Raw genomic sequence first — 16,880 nt, forward strand, 5'->3', positions numbered from 1 at the left:
TTCACATCCTCGTGAGATAGGACCCAAATTGTCAGAAATTCCTTAAAAAAAATCAGTAACAGCCGTTGTCATCTATAATTATCACATGTGGTTACATCACTAGTGCAAATTGTTGTCTGTAATCAGTTTGTAAAAGTACACTGACATTGGGGTCAGTGTACTTTTTTGCCTTTGAATTTTCAGAATCAGAAATGGAAAAACAAAAACACTTGATTTTCATTTCAAAAATTAAAAATTAAAACAAGCCATCTTCAGTTGTTAGAGTCAGAAATGGAATATACAGAATAGTATAAATGCCACTTAATCTTCCTTTTCTCCTATTCAAAAAGGGTAACGTTTGCACCTTTTGGGGAGGGGTGCAAGTTTTCTTTTTTTTTTTACTTGACTTGAAAAAACCCCAACAAAAAGAAACTAACAAAAAAAAACAACCCAAAAACCCACGACCTAATAAGGACAAACTTCCCTGTTATCAAAATGTCAATGGAATCATGTAAATCTTTGATTTTTTTCTCCATTATATGTTTGGCCTTAAATAAAAAAGTGTTTATTCTGTCTCTTATTAATTACTGTTTAAAATGTTTTTTATTGAATCACTTGCTCCCCTTCCTCTATTCCTGAGCCTCAGAAGGGGGGCTATTAGTATTACTTATGTTCTGTGGTGTGGTTGTTTGTGAACTCTGTATATCTGTTTAATAACTTGAAAATCAGAAAATAAAGTTTTCAAAAAAATCAGGGTCTATCATCTTAAGAAATCTCTGCACCTTTGTTGCATGAGTATGGGAAAGTCAGAGGTTTTTTTTGCAGGGTGTGTCAGGAGATTTGCACTGATAATGGAAGATAACTTGTAACCTCATGCCAGCAAAAAGTTCCAAATCCTATATGCAGAACAAAGCACCTTTCAGTGCCATGTTCAAGGTGCACAAAAAGCAAGAATTCCACCTTGTGAGCCTTCAAATTATGCTTTTATAGTTTAGAGCTTTTACCTACTACTTACTGTGGGCAAATTACAGAACTTCAAGCTGCAATCTGGGTTTTTCTTTCAATTCTAATAAGGGAGCTGCTTCAGTTCTTTTTATTTACTTAAATTATTCTGACCTCACCAAAATACTAAATTTCAATCGTCCAAAAATGAAACACAAATTGTGTTAAGAATCACAGGGCTAATGTTGCCTTTCTTCTGAATGGGCTTCCTGCCTATATAAAACACTGATCAAGTTCAGTCAGACACAACGCACATGAAAACAAGCCACTTACAATAATAACACTCATTTCAGATAGCATAAAATATGTTTCTGTTTAGTTATTAAAAATGAATTTCCTTTTTCATCACAGCAAAAGTTAAGAAATTGATGAATTTCTTATTAATAAAAACATTGTCAAAATGCCTAAGACAATAAGTAAACACAATGATTTCATAAGCATGATATGGCACACACTCAAAGGCATGGAATCTCAACATGGAAAAGCCAGAGGATAAACATCTTCAAAACAAACAAAACAATTTACTGTGAATTTCTGCAGGCTTTGAGGCTAAGCATGTAGTATGCTTATAAAGTGCTATCATGTATAATAAAGATTAACAGTACTGTTACATAATATGATCTGATGATTCAGAAAAATGCTGTCAGAAGATGACTGGAATAATTTTCATTTGAATCTTTATCTGCCAAAAATAAGCCACAGTATTTATATGAATTCATATTAATAAATATTCTATCAACAGTGTATCTGATCTCCAATCTTTCAGCAATCCAAATGACAAAAAAGACATAATCCTCAATTGTTCAAATCTGGCTACTCAGAAACAACAGTTCAGTTCCCACCGAGAGCATTTAGTGGATCGTCAAATATGTTGCTTGAATCCGCTGCTGCACTGGTCTCCTGAGACGCTGGTGTTTTCTTTGATTTATGGGGAGCCTTCGGGACTGGTTTTACTGTGCTTGGTGAGAAGATGTCATCTTTAAAGAACAGAAAGATGGAAAACATGTTTGGTTAAATATGACAAATCATCATAGAGAAAAACATGAATGCCTGCATGTGTTTTATTATTTCTTACCCATGTCGTCATCAAATATTGACTTGGTCTCTCCCTTTGTCTTGGACTTCTGTTTTGGTTTTAAAGTGTCCGACAGGTCAGCAAAAATGTCTATGTTGTCATCGAACAAGCTAGCATCAAGGGTCTTGTCTTTGTGCTTCTTGTGAACTTTAGGCACAGAGGCTGGTTCATCCTGAGAACACAGAAATTCAGAGGACAAGGAAATAAATGAGACATATTCTAATGATGGCACAGAGAATCTTGACAGTATTACTATCTATGTAAAATAAAGGTACCTGGAAGATGTCGTGCTTTGAAAAACTACTGCCGATTTCTTTACTACTCGTAGATGTGGGAGTGGAGCTGTTGCTCACTCCAAAGATGTCCTCATCATCATCATCATCTTCCAAAAAGGACGAGGCCTTGCCTTTCTTAGTAGTTGACCTTGGCTTGACCTTTTGGAAAAGGTCATCATTGTTGTCATCAAAAATGGATGGGAGAGAGCTTTTGTCTTTCTTCCCTCCCACGCCACTGCTGGCCTGAGGTTGTGTAGTCTTGGTAGTTTGTCCGGTGGAGGCTGCGTTAGTGACTGAGGTAACCCCAAACAGACCGTCAGAGCCAAATAGGTCGTCCTCATCAGAGGACGGCAGTACCTTGGTACTGCTGCCTTTGCTTTTACTAGAGTCTTTCTTTACAGCGTTTGTGGGTACTGGAAGTGTCAGAACAGAAGGTCTGGGGGAGATTTCAGATACAGAGGATTCAGCAGGAGAGGAGCCGGGCAAAGCTGCGGGTGTAGCTGAGGGTGTTAGTGTAGCACTTGCAGGCGTCTGGCTGGGCTTCTGTGGTGGAGCTGAGACTGAATCAGACAGCTTGGGGTTTGGCTCCGTAAAAACTCCACCCACAGTCTCTTCTCTGTCCTCCATAGATCTTTGGGCTGCTTGCTGCCTCGCTGTTCTGGACTGGGGTCTCCGTTTTACAGAACCTTTGGCACGACTCTGTATAACAAGAGGATTTGCACTTAAAATATCACATCAGGGGCCAAGTGGACCTGCTGTTCATACACCTGGTTTTAACATTACATCAGACTTAGAACTATGACCATTTTCAAAAGACAGATATGTTATTGCTATGGACTAAGACAGTCTAAAAATACAAGAAAATATGAACAACTCTCCTCCAAATCCCAAAACAAGGGTGCTAAAACTGAAATTTGTGATGCCATAGGGTAATACGTCTGGACCTGCTCCATAGACAATGAATTTGGAAAGATGTTTTGAGAGCGTCTCCAGCATGTTCAGCAGAACACTGCGAGCACCCGGGGGAACGCTCTGAGTATATGGATACATGTTCTGTTTCACAGCTGATAACATTACAATAGAATAAAGCTCATTTTGGGGTATAAAAGAAACATTTTGTGGGTTCACAATATCAGGCTCCCATTCATTGTCTATAGAGCAACTTCAGACTTTATACCCTATGACATCGCAAGTTTAAGACTCTTGTAGTTTCGGGCTTTGGGAGAGAGCAGCTCATGTTCACAAATATTGACATAGCACGAAAATAACATTGGAATTCTAAATTGTTGTGGTGTTCTCGTTTAAGGTTATGACTAGTGCACCATGCCTAGGAGTAGCTTTTACATCTAGCATTGAGCAGGTGCAAGTTGGGAAATCAAACTAGTATCCATGGTAATAACAAGCGAAAAAATAATGATCACAAGCAGAAAACAAAAACGCATCATGCCTTGTTTACAGAATGAATAAATAACAAAAAGGTCATCTGTGACCGTGGTCGGACAAATCCACTGAGCATCTATTCAGACAGTGAGCTGAGTGAGAGGTCTCGCTTTAGCAGGTAAGCCCTGTTTGACCCTTCCTAGCTACTATGCTGATCGGACAGAAATTCTGCGCGCTGCAGGTGCTGATCACTCTCTGATTCTATGAAAAGCGTCCTTTTATCCTTTCTCTATCAGTAACATTTATATTCCTTTTCTTCTTCCATAGTATGTCTAAAGGCATAAAATAGAGTCCAGTCTGGACAGGAGTGTGTTGCTTGGCATCAATCATCGTTTCACATGTATTTATACGAGTGGGCATCATGAGATCCAGCACAGATATGACCATGGTTAGCTTGGCGTACACAGTGTAAATTCTAATTTTTAAGTTGGATGTCTCTTAGACCAGCGTAAGTGATAAGACCTACTTTTTTACGCACAGCTAATGCATTTGGCTCCTGAAATACAAGCAATGGAAAAGGAACTATAGGAGCTGTAGATAACAGATATAATACTTAAGGGATCAAAAACCTACCTTGTGAGCGCTCTGCAGTGTTGTAACCTGGATTGGGGTGTCGAAGCTCACTCCGTCCTGAGATCCCACGGGAGTTGTGACAGGGCTGGGGCTCAGGCTGGAGCTGGATACCCCAGAGGAGGAACTGGGAGCCATTCCAGGGAAAACACTTGCAGCCCCTGGCATACTGGGGGCAGCACCAGGAAGCAGCGCAGCAGGGTTGATCATCAGATTTGCCTGAATATGATAACATCAGATACACCAATATAATCATTTATCAAGGTGAATAAGACACCATGGACTCTGAAAAAAGACAATTTCAGAGACTTTCTAGTTAACTACACATTTGACTCCTTTCATGAAATTTGTCAGCAGCAGCTCATTCAGAGGAAAATGAAAAAAGCAGGACTGCAGATGGAAATGAGGCAAGAGCAAGATGCAATAACATATTGTGAAACTGAAAGAAAGCGCAAGAAACGTCTTCCAGTTCAGCAAAATGAAATCTAAACGCATAACAATCTTTATTTTGGTAGCCATGCTGCTGTATCGTCCTCAAGCTTTGAAGCCGAAACATGAAAACGCCCAGACAAAAGACACCTTGAAAGAGAAAACATGTAAAAGGGGAGAGAAAAGTCTTTCCTTAGAAGGAATCAGGGTGAAGTGTCAGAAATGGTGACTTTTGATTCAATAAAAACAAAAATATTACTTGAAGTTTTCCAATCCTTGATGAGGACTCTTTAGGTTTTACAGGGCTTGGTGCAGGTTTCTGTGTAGTCAGATTACAGCAGATTCAGAATTGAATGTGTCTGTGTTCATCTAGAAAAATACTGTGTGCCTATCACAACATATAAAAAAAATAACAGTAAAAAAACAATATATGAAAGCTAATACAAGCAAAAATAAACCCAGAATCAAAACTGCATGAACACACAGTTATGTGTGTTAATGGCTCAGAGAAACAAAACAGTTCATAGTAATATTGGAGTATACTTCCAATAGACTCACCTGAATCTCTGAAACAGACTCTGGACTTGCTAGTGGTGCTCTGTCTATTGGTGTAGTGGCCTTCTCTGCTATTTTCTGAGAACGAGAATGAAAGAGCAAGAAAAAAAAAAGATTCAATTATAGTCTTTGGGGTTTGGTTCAATGAAAATTCCCATACATATTTTTTTCAATAATCAAATTTCTACTGGAGGAGGAGCCTTTGGCTTGATAGAGCTGAAGAGGTCATCCTCATCATCATCTGCAAACAGACTCTGCGCAGCTGGCTTGGCTGAGCTGAGCTTGGAGCTCTGAAAAAGTAAACATAGTTACATATCCTTACCGTGTAGTGAACAACATCTCCATTCAGACGCAGTATGCAGTTGAGTAAAACGTGCTGCTTGCAGAGAGAACAGACACAGATCCACAGACATATAAGAATATTTAATATACTGACCGCAGCTTTCCCTGAGGTCGCAAACAGGTCAACATCTGGGTCATTGTCCTTCTGCTGCGTCTGACTGAACAGCAGCTCTTCGTCCTGGAACACACCTGTGCTCTTCACTTGTGGGCGCTCCTCTGTAGGCTGAGTGTAAAAAAAAAAAAAAAAACAGGCACATTTTAGTTCACTGACTGCAAAGGAAACAGCATACTGATTTAACATAATCATGTTTTCACACTATTCTGAGTTTGCTGTAAATCATACAAACCTTTAGCGCATTGCTTGCTGTGGGTTTACTGGGTGTGAATATCGAATCATTCCAATCTGATTCATCATCCTCCTCGTCATCAAATAGACTAACAGTGTTTGTTTTGACTTTCTCTTCTGTCTTCTCCTCCTTCTTGACATTTGGTGGTGGGCTGTCATCATTGTCGGCTTCATCCAACGGGCTCTTTGTCTGCTTGCTGGCAAGAACATTGATGCCTCCGAAAAGACTGACTGCTCCAGCAGGCTTCTTTTTACTTTCACTGATGTCAGGTGAGGTCGCTGGCGGGAGCAGCTCAGGGCTCTTTGCTGCTGGCTTCTCCTGCTCTGAAGGCTTTTCATCTGCTGCTGTTTGAGAAACTACAACCTCCTCTGATTTCTCAAACAGCGAGGACGACTGAGAGAGAACACAAGTATTAAACAATTTCATCTCAGTGTGAGAGGTTAAATGGTGTAATAAATTTAATATCACTGTTGTGTGACAAACTCATAGAGCCAACTTCATTTTTTTATATTTGTGCTCTCTGTGTAATTGAAGGATCTAAATGGTCATAAAGAGGCTGAGAAAATTCTTTCACCCATTGAGCTTATTAAACTGTTATAATTATGTTATGATATTAGAAACAGGATTGTTTTTCATGACAAATGTAAAATATAAAAAAAAAACCTTAGCAGCTGGGGCCGCAGTGTTTGTATTAACAGCAGGTTTGATGCCAAAGAGGGATCCTTTATCTTCGTCATCACCCTCATCTTCAAACAAGAGAGCAACTCTCTGAGGCTTCTTCTGACTATATCAAGAGTGACAGAATGAGAGGAGAGGTAAGAAATCCTGGCAATATTATATTTTTTTAAGTGATGAACGTGATTTGAATACAATGCCAACAGTGAGGAGTCATGTTTTTGCACAATTTCTAAAAAAATCCTTACAAGTGTACATACCTTGATGTTGTTGTTGGAGCAAAAAGGTCGTCATCATCATCATCCTCATTGTCAAAGAGGCTGCTTTTGTGAGACATTTTGGCACTGGGAAGACTGGAGGGGGCACTGGCACTGGGCTTCATCCCTCCGGTCTTGATCTCTGGCTTCCCTGCACCACTATTAGGAGTCATCCACTGGTCCTGTCATTCAAATATTCAGGAAAACAATGCATCATATTGTACGCTCCATTTAATATTGGTATGCAGCAGTAAAATATGTAGTGTTGCCAACTTGGTGACAATTTCTTGCCAGATTTAGGAATTTTCAGACCCTCTTAGCAAGTTCAAATAGGTGGCTAGCAACAAATTTAGCACCTTATTCAGACCATCAGGGAAAAATAGAGAGTTATTATAATTCATCCCCATGTGTGCTGCACAGAGTAACTGTAGTTTATGGCTCTTCAGCCATCAGCACAAGGTCCCCTCCACCTCTCCTCTCAGAGGGGAGATGTTGCCTGTTGCAGAGGTGGTCAGTTAGAGTAGCACCTTGATAGGCAGCCCATGAGGGGCCGCTCCATCTGTGCACCATCATCCATAATCTGAGCAGGTCATGAGCTACAGTATAAGCACCACAGCTCTCAGGCCCTTCTAATGTTTTGCTGCTGATTTTTTCCATTGAATTAATGCTTACATTATCCTATATGTAAATGATTTGGTGACCTTTAGTGACTTTTCGAGCTAGTCCTGGCTACTTTCATTGGAAAATAGTTGGCAACACTGATAATATGACTTTTTATATTATCATACCTCATCATCACTGAAGAGGGAGCTGGACATAGTCTTACTGGGTTGTGGTTTGGAGGTTTTTGCTTGAGTAGGTTTTACTTTAGATTTAGCTGCAGACGCAAACAGATCCTGCAAGGTGAAGAATCAGATTATTGTAAGGTAGAGCGAAAACAAGCCTAACCTAATTCAGTTTTGTCAGAGAGTGTGAAATATTCTTTCATCATTCTCACCTCTTCTTCCTCATCATCAAATAATGACAAAGGGGCCTTGCTGGTTTTGCCCTGGCTTTTAGGTTCAGGCTTGGACTGGCTCTTAGGGATGGTTGGAGGTTCCTGTGGATGGCAAATACATAAATGTAGTGTCATTAAAATGTATAATTAATGTTGTCACTTTTCCCCCCCAGTTTAGTTTGAGAGCCTTACCTGTGTGTCTTCATCATCAGAGAAAAGGCCTCTGGTTTGGGGTTTTGGAGTCTGCTTCACAGCAGCCTTTGCAGCATCTGCAGCCGGCCCATTCTGAAATGCAACAAATGAAGATGAAAATTTAGGACACAGCTTTCTAAATTCTAACTTCCTTAAGTATGTGATTTTAGTCTTGAAAGAACATTCCAGTAAAGAGCAAAGAGAACTAAACTGTATTAACAGGAGTTAAGGCCAGCAGTGCACTCCAGACTAAATCAAATTTCTTTCCTTTTTCTCAGCGCTCCGATGTGGCAAACATCAATGTACTGACTGGTCTGTTCATTTTAATGGCATCCATGACCGAAGAAATGTGCTTGTGAGTCGATGTACGAGCAGGCACGACCTCACAACAAAATGTGAACACAGAATTAGATTAAAACTGGTATGATTATGTAGATAAAAACTTAGATTACAATGAGGCTTTTAACCAGTTAATGGTGTATTAGAAGGCAATGCAAAACTTTCTGGTCCTCTCTGGTCAATAAACTGGCATTTTGCATGTGAAAACACAGCAAATCAGATTTTGTCAGGACTAAGTTGTTAGACAATGATCTATTCAAACCTCCTCAGATTTCTCAGACTCCTCGCTGGTAGACGGCTGGCGTTTTTTCAGGCTCTCACTGAGAAGGCTTTGAGTCCCCGGTCCAAACATGGAGATGGCCCCTGGCAGCATCTAAAAATAACAATAAATCATTTATCAACATAAGGATACAAAGAAGTTCAACAGCACTGAAACAGTATCGATCTTTACCTTTTTCTCAGGTTGTTTAACCTGCTCTTCCACGACCTCCTTCTTGTTCTGAGCTGGAGATGGCGTACTATACTTCTCACTGAATATGTCTCCATCCTCATCGTCTTCATCGAAAAGGTCAATAGCTTTCTTGGGTTTCTGTTGTCCAGCTAAAAAAGAGGATAAAACAGCCAACACAGGAGGGTGTGAGACGGATTATCCTTCTTCAATTTGGTCTGCAGCACTGAAGTGCCCGTTCTAACACACTTACCAGAGTCAGACTTCTTCAGGCTTTTACCACTGAAGAAGTCATCATCCTCATCTTCATCATCAAACAGCCCACCTCCTCCTCCGCTAACACCAGCTCCCACAGGAAACTGTTTGGTCTTTGGAGCAGCTGGAGTCCCATTCTCTTTGCTTTCCACTGAATCAGAGTCATTCCCTGAACTGAACAGGCTGTTATCTGTGGAGGGAAAGTGATCTGGTTCAGTTGAGGACGATGAGGCAGAAAAAGACTTGATATTAGCTGTCATACAACCAAATGCCACTACCTGGAAATATCGAAACAGCACCCGCTGGAATCTTCTTTCCAGGTTTGTCAGATTCTTGAATGGAAAAGAAAAGTTAGGTGTAAATCTGCGAGTCCACTTTCTTTTATGTTTCTACCATTTTTTTATATATACTGTACTATAATAATATATATATAATATTATAATACTGTATGTCTTTGCAGGTCTTACCTGCAGTTTGAGTTGTGCTTTTAATGCTTTCACTACACACATTTTTTTTCTCGTCGGACACAGGAGGTTTTGGTGCCTCAGAGAAAAGATCACCCTAAATGGCATCACATAAAAGAGCACAAATCAAATTCTGGCTGACGTCCAGAGTTAATGGGACTAAATGACAAGGAGCTCTGAAAACCATTTAGTTTAATGTACCTCGTCATCATCGTCAAACAGGCCTCTCCCTCCGCTGAAGAGGCCACTTTTCCCTCCAAATGGAGAGAAGTCATCATCATCCATCTTTGGTGGCTTGAACATATCATCACTGTCCTCTTCAGCTGCTGTTAAAATGTACACAAACAGTATTGGGGAGCATATTGGGAACAATATGTGGAAAAAACTACCACAAAATGAAACAAAACGTTTGAACTGCACTGATGATGAATGAATGAAAGTCCTACCCTGTGTTTTGGGGGTCTTTGATTGTTTCCTGCTTTTACTTTTCTTCTTAGATGCCAATGCTTCCAAGACGTGACGTGGTAGAAACACAAAAGCCATGAGCATGCACGTGCAACTATGTCATTACTTAAGTCTTACACATCAACTTAACAATGTTGTCTTTTCCTTAAATAAAATATGGAGAGTGGAAGTGATAAACATGAGATGATTTATTACTAGTTGGTTGATAATGAAAGGACTTACATGCACGATCTCCCTCTGATTTAACTGGTTCGCCTTTGATTCGAGCTGCCAGCTCATCAGCAAAAGACGATGAGCCTGTGTTCTGAATGTGACATGAAAACAACAGATTAGCAATGTTGCTGAGGTACATCATCTGTCAGGGCTAGACAACAACAGTTGCCAGCACATTTTTATGTCACATTGTCATTATTAAGCTGACATATAAACACATAATATCATAATTATTTAAAATATAAAGCAACTAAAAATGAAACAGATAGTTTCAGTTTTGGGGAAAAAAAAGGTGCCAGCCTGGCAAACACTTTGGACAGTTACTGTTAAGCCCTTTATCTGAATGACTTCAGACTTAAATTAAAAATAACCCGCTCACATAAGATATCTCTTAAGTGCTCCAACAAAGTCATCACAGGCATACCTTTGTGTCGTCGTCATCATCATCCCTGTCTGATTCTCCAAATATGTCAGAATCCTCATCCTCCTCTTCTTCATCCTCATCATAACTCAACATGGATGACTTCTAGATGAGTGTGTGAAGAGAATCAAAAATGATGAAGTTGTTCGGTTTAAAAGTAATTTTTGATGAGTTCTGGCAGGCACAAAGCCAAGCTTACCTTTCTTATATTATTTTGGCCTTCATCCTCCTCCTGGTTAAAGTCCTCATCTGACTGCTGTTAAATAATAAATAAATACATACAATGAGGTTTTCATTTTCCTGCGCAAGATGCATATCAAAAACCTTGAAAAAGCTCTTACAACTGCTTCTTTGCCATCTTCGCTCTCAATTACACTGTCTCTGTCGCTGTCAACCGACATCTCTGCAAAGACAATCATGGAGATACATGAGGGAAAAGAAAGAGTACAATTTCGGGATGCCTGAAGAAACTGCAATGAGTACATTACCGTCACTTGAGAGGTCACCAAGTCCGACATCCTCTTGTTCCATGAAGGCCTGGGAACCGATAAGGTATGGAAGTGGCCTGTCCACATAAAGATCCTAGAAGACAAGGACAACAGACACATAGGATAAAGTACATTCATGTAAAGATGTGCATTCCTGCAGTCATGCCAATACTTAAAAATGAATGCTTCAATATTAAGATCACACCTTGGGCTCCAGGATGGCCTCCACTCTGTCGGTGACCTCTTCGTCCTCTGAATCAGAGTTTCCCGCTTTGATGTCCAGATGCTCAAAGGCTGACTCCAGCACTCTCAGACCATGGTTTACAGCCTCCTGCATCTTAGGGATCAACTCTGCCTCTTTCTGCTCTCGAGTCTTCTCCTTTAGAGAAAACAAAAATGACTTTCACGGGCCATAACAAGACCTTTGGATAATGTGTGCCACATACTGCAGCCACATTATCCCTCCCTGAATTATTAATAGTGAAAAGCATTATTGAGTATTATACTGGTTGATAAGTGTTGTACTGCACACCATCAAACCTTAGGAGCAGAGAAAGGATGTATTCTGTATTATGTATACCTGCTCAGGCTGCTTTTCCAAAGCATCCACCTTGGGAATAGTGTCCTCTACCTCTTCATCATACACTCTCTGTAACAGGACACAATGCAAAAATCCTTTTTGTTAATGGATAGATTACATCATAACTTCTACAAAAAGTAGAACAAAAAAATTTAAATTATATATATATATATATTAAATATAAATGATATACATTACATTTTCAATAAACTGTGTATTAGAAAGCATGAGAAAGTCATTAAAGACAGAGTGCAAGCAGCTATCTGTGGCCTTGGTGTCACGGATCAGACTGTCCAACTGCTTTTCAATATCATGTGTTTTTGACAGCATTCTCTGGGAGAAGTCTTGGAGGAACAGGAAGAGCTGTGAAGAAGAAAAAAACACTGTTATTGCAACAGCAAAAATTGCTGGGTTCCTTTTATTACACAAAAGCAATACACTTTTCACAATCTCCTCAACTGCTCAGATTTCTGAAAATTTTTTTCTAAAAATGTATAAAAAAAACTATGATGAATTATTTGGCCTATTTCAGAGCTGGGGTCGAAGTTTCTGACTTACCCCAGAGTCGGCTGCCAAGGACCAGTTGGCACTGCTCCGCCGCATCTCTTCCAGAGACCAGGGTCTCTCCCAAATCTGAGCATCTTTCTCTAAGTGTTCACTCCTGCTTGGGCCGTTCGTTATTCCCTCTGGCAACCCACTCATCTGCAATCAGATCACGTGTTGTTATTATTAAAATTAATAATTCAGAGCAGAGAGTAGATAACACAACTCAAATCTCTGTTTTATTTTGAATATATGAGCCATGCTGGATGTAAACAACTTCGCAGCAGCAAAGAGACTGTTTGAATGTAAAAGCCTGTTGGAGGAAATAACACTGAGGTAACTTTAAAATGCAACAACAAGATGTCTTCTGCCAAGTTTCAACACTATTTCCAAAGCCCAAAACATAAACTGTGGGAATGACATAATCTAGAAACAGGTTATAGGGCTGCTCTACAGACAATGAAGTTTGGAACAACTCCTAGTGCACTGTAGCAGTACAGATGGTAAAATCACTGGGATATAGGAACAATTTTGTATAAATGCCCTTTATTTTGTTCCTCCAAAAACTTCAGAAACATACTGAAGCACATGTTTTTATAAAAATCACACCTGGACTACTGCAACTCTCTTTTAATGATAATAATAATAATAATAATAATAATAAGAAGAAGAAAATAATAACTTTATTTATATAGCACCTTTAAAATCAGATTGTTTACAAACTGCCAGACAAAGCAAAAGCAGGAACTTAGGGAATAGTAAAAATAGACATCAACAATCAAGCCAAACAGAGAAAGCAAAAAGACCAGAACAAAATACACATACAAAGGTCAACAAGAAAAAAGCAATTTTTGGAAGCTTTTAGAAAATATAAAAATAAATGCAATAAAAGACGATAAAAATGATAAAAGAAACCTAACAAGACAACAAGACCAGAGGACATCACATCAGTGGCGCTAAAATAAAGATAAGATGATAATAACAGATGAATACGAGATAAATTAAAACATAACAAGATGGTAAGAGCAGGCCATAAGAAGGATGGGCTACAAATAAATAGAGTAAGAGTAGTTAAATGAACCAAGAAAGAGATTTAAAAATAGAATAAAATAAAAATAATGAATTAATAAGTAAATAAAGGTGACATCAAATAAAAGCAAGTCTGTAAAGGTGAGTGTTTAAACTCCAACTCAGGCTCACAATTACAACTTATACATAACTAACTAACTAAATCCATGAGGTTCTGTCAGATCACTTCAGTTTAAGTATCGCTGCACTGGTTGCCCATTCATTTTAGAATACATACATCATATATACATACATAAACTTTACAATACATCCCGATTATATCACAGAACTCCTGACCCAATAGTCCAACCAGGCCCAAGATCAGCTGATCAAAACCTTTTAGCAGTTCCACGGACCAGACTGAAAACCAAGAGTGACCGTGCATTTTCAATGATGGCCCCTCGCCTTTAGAACAGCGTTCGCCTCAGTGTGAGATTGGCAGACTCTGCTTAGGCTTTCAAGTGCCTTCTCAAAACTCACTTTTATCAGAAAGCCCACTCCTAATATTATTATTTGATGGTATTTATTGTCATTACATTTTAGAGAGGTCCTTTTCTAATGTCCCCATGTCACTATTTTTTATATGCACTTCCATTTATTTCACACTTTTGTCTGCTTTTAATCCAAGAGTTTGTTTTGTTATTGGCATTCTATCTATATATTATTATTTCTTCTACACTTAATTTTATCTCCTTATATCAGTTCAATTATTGTATGCATGTTTTACTTATTTATAAATGAAATTGTATTTTTGCACTCGCACCTCCATCTGTTTATGTATGGGCACAGTGCTGTATGAAATTTGTGCTTTAATGTTCTTTATTTTGGTATGCCATAAGGGAGGGGGGCTACAGGGGCTTCTGATATTTTATTTTATTCTGTAAATCTGAAAAGCAGTGTGTTTAACCTAGAAAAGTGCTATATAAACAAAGATAACTATTATTATTATTATTATTATTATTATTATTATTACTATGAAAACTGCTATTTTTTAAAAGAAGCTTACATTGAAAGCAATCTTACACTCTGTTTAAATGGCTAATATTGCTGACAGCCGCTATTTAGCACTTAACATAGTAAGTACAATAAAGAAAGTAAGGACAGTGGTGTTCCTCCACAGAATCAGGGCTATCAGCAAGACCAAATAAGTTAGATATGATGCCTCCCACCAACTGAACAACCAGTATGAAGTACTGCCCCCCTGGTCAAAGGTTTATACCTCACCACTGCAAAGTTATCTAGGCACAGAAATCATCCATCACAATGTTAATCTTTGTCTGATGTGTCCATTTTATTAGTGTATGCCAGAGCCCACACTACTGAAAAACATTTTCTACAGAGTCCAGTTAGATTCATTCTTAATAGGCCAAGTGCACAATGTAACTAATGACACAATACGGTGTTAAAGCTCAGATTACCTGCTCAGGAGGGGCTGGCTCTCTGTGTGTAGACATTGACGTCTGTTTAAAGAGTCAATGAAATACTACACGGTTAATTACGTGTTATTATTATTATTAAGTTAGCGTTGTTTCCCCTTTCACGAATATAGTGTAACTGCTGCACTTCCGACTTAACAAACTGGTGTTTAAGGGGTTCGGCAATGCCATAAAGTAAAAAATTTGCGGAGGACAACATGTTGCGCTAATATAAAGTTGCCTAAACGTTATTTCCTCCTACTAGCTTTCACACTAAAAAGACTTCTGGAAGAGAAAGCGGGGACTGTTTGGCTAGCAGCTAGGTTAGCTCAACTTAGCTAGCCAACGCCAGCGTTAGCTACAACTGTTCCAAGCGACACAGGGCAACAAATGCACCCACATTTGAGCGCTCTCATGCTTACCTTGAATATCTCTGGTCAAAAGCAGACTGCGACGGTAAACAGTGGTCAGAAAGGACGTGAAAAATAAGATCGATTATGCTAAATTTGGCTTTTCCCTCATTGGTCTTCTGACAGGTCAGCCATGTTCTGTCTGCAGACAGTCACCTGACTACTGTCGCCTAGCAACCCGATGAAAGTGGGGCGGAGTGGCAAAGAGGTAGGGGCAAAGCTAACGGCTCTGTTTTATCCCGAAATAACAAACTGTTGCTGCTGTCAAGTTAATGTCCGCTTTAGTCTGTGATTTTCTTTGACTGTTGTGTTTGTACACCTCAATTTATATGGCGTATGGAAGTATTTCACTGATGCAATTGGTCTTTTCCCCTTTGAAATCTGGGAAAATATTTTGGTTTCTTTCAAAAACATGGGGACAAGGCAATGAGTAACTTAATAAGACATGGCCCACAAATCAGCAAGATTAGTAGAACAAAAAAACTATCTGAAACTAAGAAAAAAAGAAAAGAAAAGAATATAAAAAATGGAAAACAAACAAACAATACATACTTGTAGAATACATACATACATTGTATGTAGAATACATATACATTCTTGTATATAACTTTAATTCCATGGTTCTGTTTCTTGCACTGTTACACTGTTACTTGTGTTACTTGTTTTGTTTTGCACTGTAAGACTCGTACTTTTTATATTTTATATTTTATATTTGTATCTTCTATTTTATCTGTTTTCTTTTTCTATATTTATGTTGCACCAACCCACCGGAACAAATTCCTCGTATTGTGTTAACTATACCTGGCAATAAATCTTTTTCTGATTCTGAACAAGAAAATCACCAGAAAGTGCATCTCCGCATATATATCAGATCAGATCAGAGACGTAGCACCAAATTAAATTTGGGCCCTGTGCATAAATTGTCTCTCTCCTCTCTTGATCCATGTCTCTTTCATACACCTTTTATTTGTTTATCTAGTTTTTCAGCAGCATTTCCAGCAGCATAAGCGATCACTCTCTCACACTTTAGCTGCATTTAAATACCAGTCCTAGCACAGGGGCAGACTAAATCATTTTGCACATTTAAGGGGTAAGAGCGGCCTCAGAGAGCTTCCAATATTTATTTTGTCGTTATTTATTTACTTACAAATTTCAGTCTTTCGGCTGATTTATTCAACCATTTTTAATTCAGTTATGGCCCTAATAATAATAATAATAATAATAATATAATAAATGCAAACAAAACCAAAACATTTCATTCTAGTTTTTTCAAGGGGCCCGAACCATTGTGTATATTTTGTGCTCTTTTGACTGGACAGTTGGAATTTGATACATGCAACATTCATCTTGTCTGAAATAACAGGGGTTGCAATTTTTTAAAAGGCGATATATATCTGGCAAGTAATCTGTTAATCAAATGCAATTTTCAGCACATATTTTATATAACTGTCTCAAAGGACAACACAATCATCACTTTAGAATAAATCACGACAAATTCTGTGGCTTTTTTTGACAAATACTTGATGCTATCACAAATACATTAGTTGTGTTGTTACTTTATATTAGATTATTAATTTTTTAATCTTGCTGGTAATACTTGTGGGAGTAGACATATTTTATGAAGGCAACAAATAAC

The 16,880-nt window shown here is 38.6% G+C and overlaps 1 protein-coding gene across 3 annotated transcripts; it reads right to left on the minus strand.

Annotated features, from left to right (window-relative positions):
- Positions 1-1,268: 1,268 nt before the first annotated feature.
- washc2c (WASH complex subunit 2C) lies at positions 1,269-15,417 on the minus strand. Of its 3 annotated transcripts, none has more exons than XM_088086618.1 (31): positions 15,257-15,417; positions 12,367-12,510; positions 12,007-12,171; positions 11,809-11,877; positions 11,434-11,607; positions 11,229-11,322; positions 11,082-11,143; positions 10,940-10,996; positions 10,744-10,845; positions 10,329-10,410; positions 10,088-10,147; positions 9,843-9,964; positions 9,645-9,738; positions 9,456-9,509; positions 9,176-9,367; positions 8,926-9,074; positions 8,737-8,847; positions 8,136-8,228; positions 7,944-8,045; positions 7,735-7,842; positions 6,950-7,128; positions 6,678-6,798; positions 6,015-6,407; positions 5,762-5,890; positions 5,514-5,615; positions 5,329-5,403; positions 5,030-5,089; positions 4,345-4,560; positions 2,332-3,030; positions 2,057-2,228; positions 1,269-1,958 (listed from the first exon to the last, which is right to left on the minus strand). In XM_088086618.1, exons 2-31 carry the CDS (start codon positions 12,508-12,510, stop codon positions 1,813-1,815), a joined length of 4,326 nt encoding a protein of 1,441 aa, XP_087942744.1. In that variant the 5' UTR covers positions 15,257-15,417; the 3' UTR covers positions 1,269-1,812. The 3 variants fall into 3 exon arrangements, with proteins under 3 accessions (XP_087942744.1, XP_087942743.1, XP_087942745.1); XM_088086617.1 differs by having other exon boundaries at positions 9,843-9,967; XM_088086619.1 differs by lacking the exon at positions 5,030-5,089 and having other exon boundaries at positions 9,843-9,967.
- Positions 15,418-16,880: the final 1,463 nt, after the last annotated feature.

The sequence above is a fragment of the Plectropomus leopardus genome, chromosome 13, assembly GCF_026936395.1.
Source record: "Plectropomus leopardus strain MGB_pleo_1.0 chromosome 13, ASM2693639v1, whole genome shotgun sequence".
Taxonomy (NCBI): domain Eukaryota; kingdom Metazoa; phylum Chordata; class Actinopteri; order Perciformes; family Serranidae; genus Plectropomus; species Plectropomus leopardus.

Excerpts from the sequence above, each read along its gene's own strand:
- washc2c (XM_088086617.1), bottom strand. The coding sequence starts at position 12,510 with ATGAGTGGGTTGCCAGAGGGAATAACGAACGGCCCAAGCAGGAGTGAA. Across the intron at positions 9,510-9,644 it reads AAGCACAACTCAAACTGCAG|AATCTGACAAACCTGGAAAG; the intron begins GTAAGACCTGCA and ends TTTCCATTCAAG. Across the intron at positions 8,848-8,925 it reads TTAAACAACCTGAGAAAAAG|ATGCTGCCAGGGGCCATCTC; the intron begins GTAAAGATCGAT and ends TGTTATTTTTAG.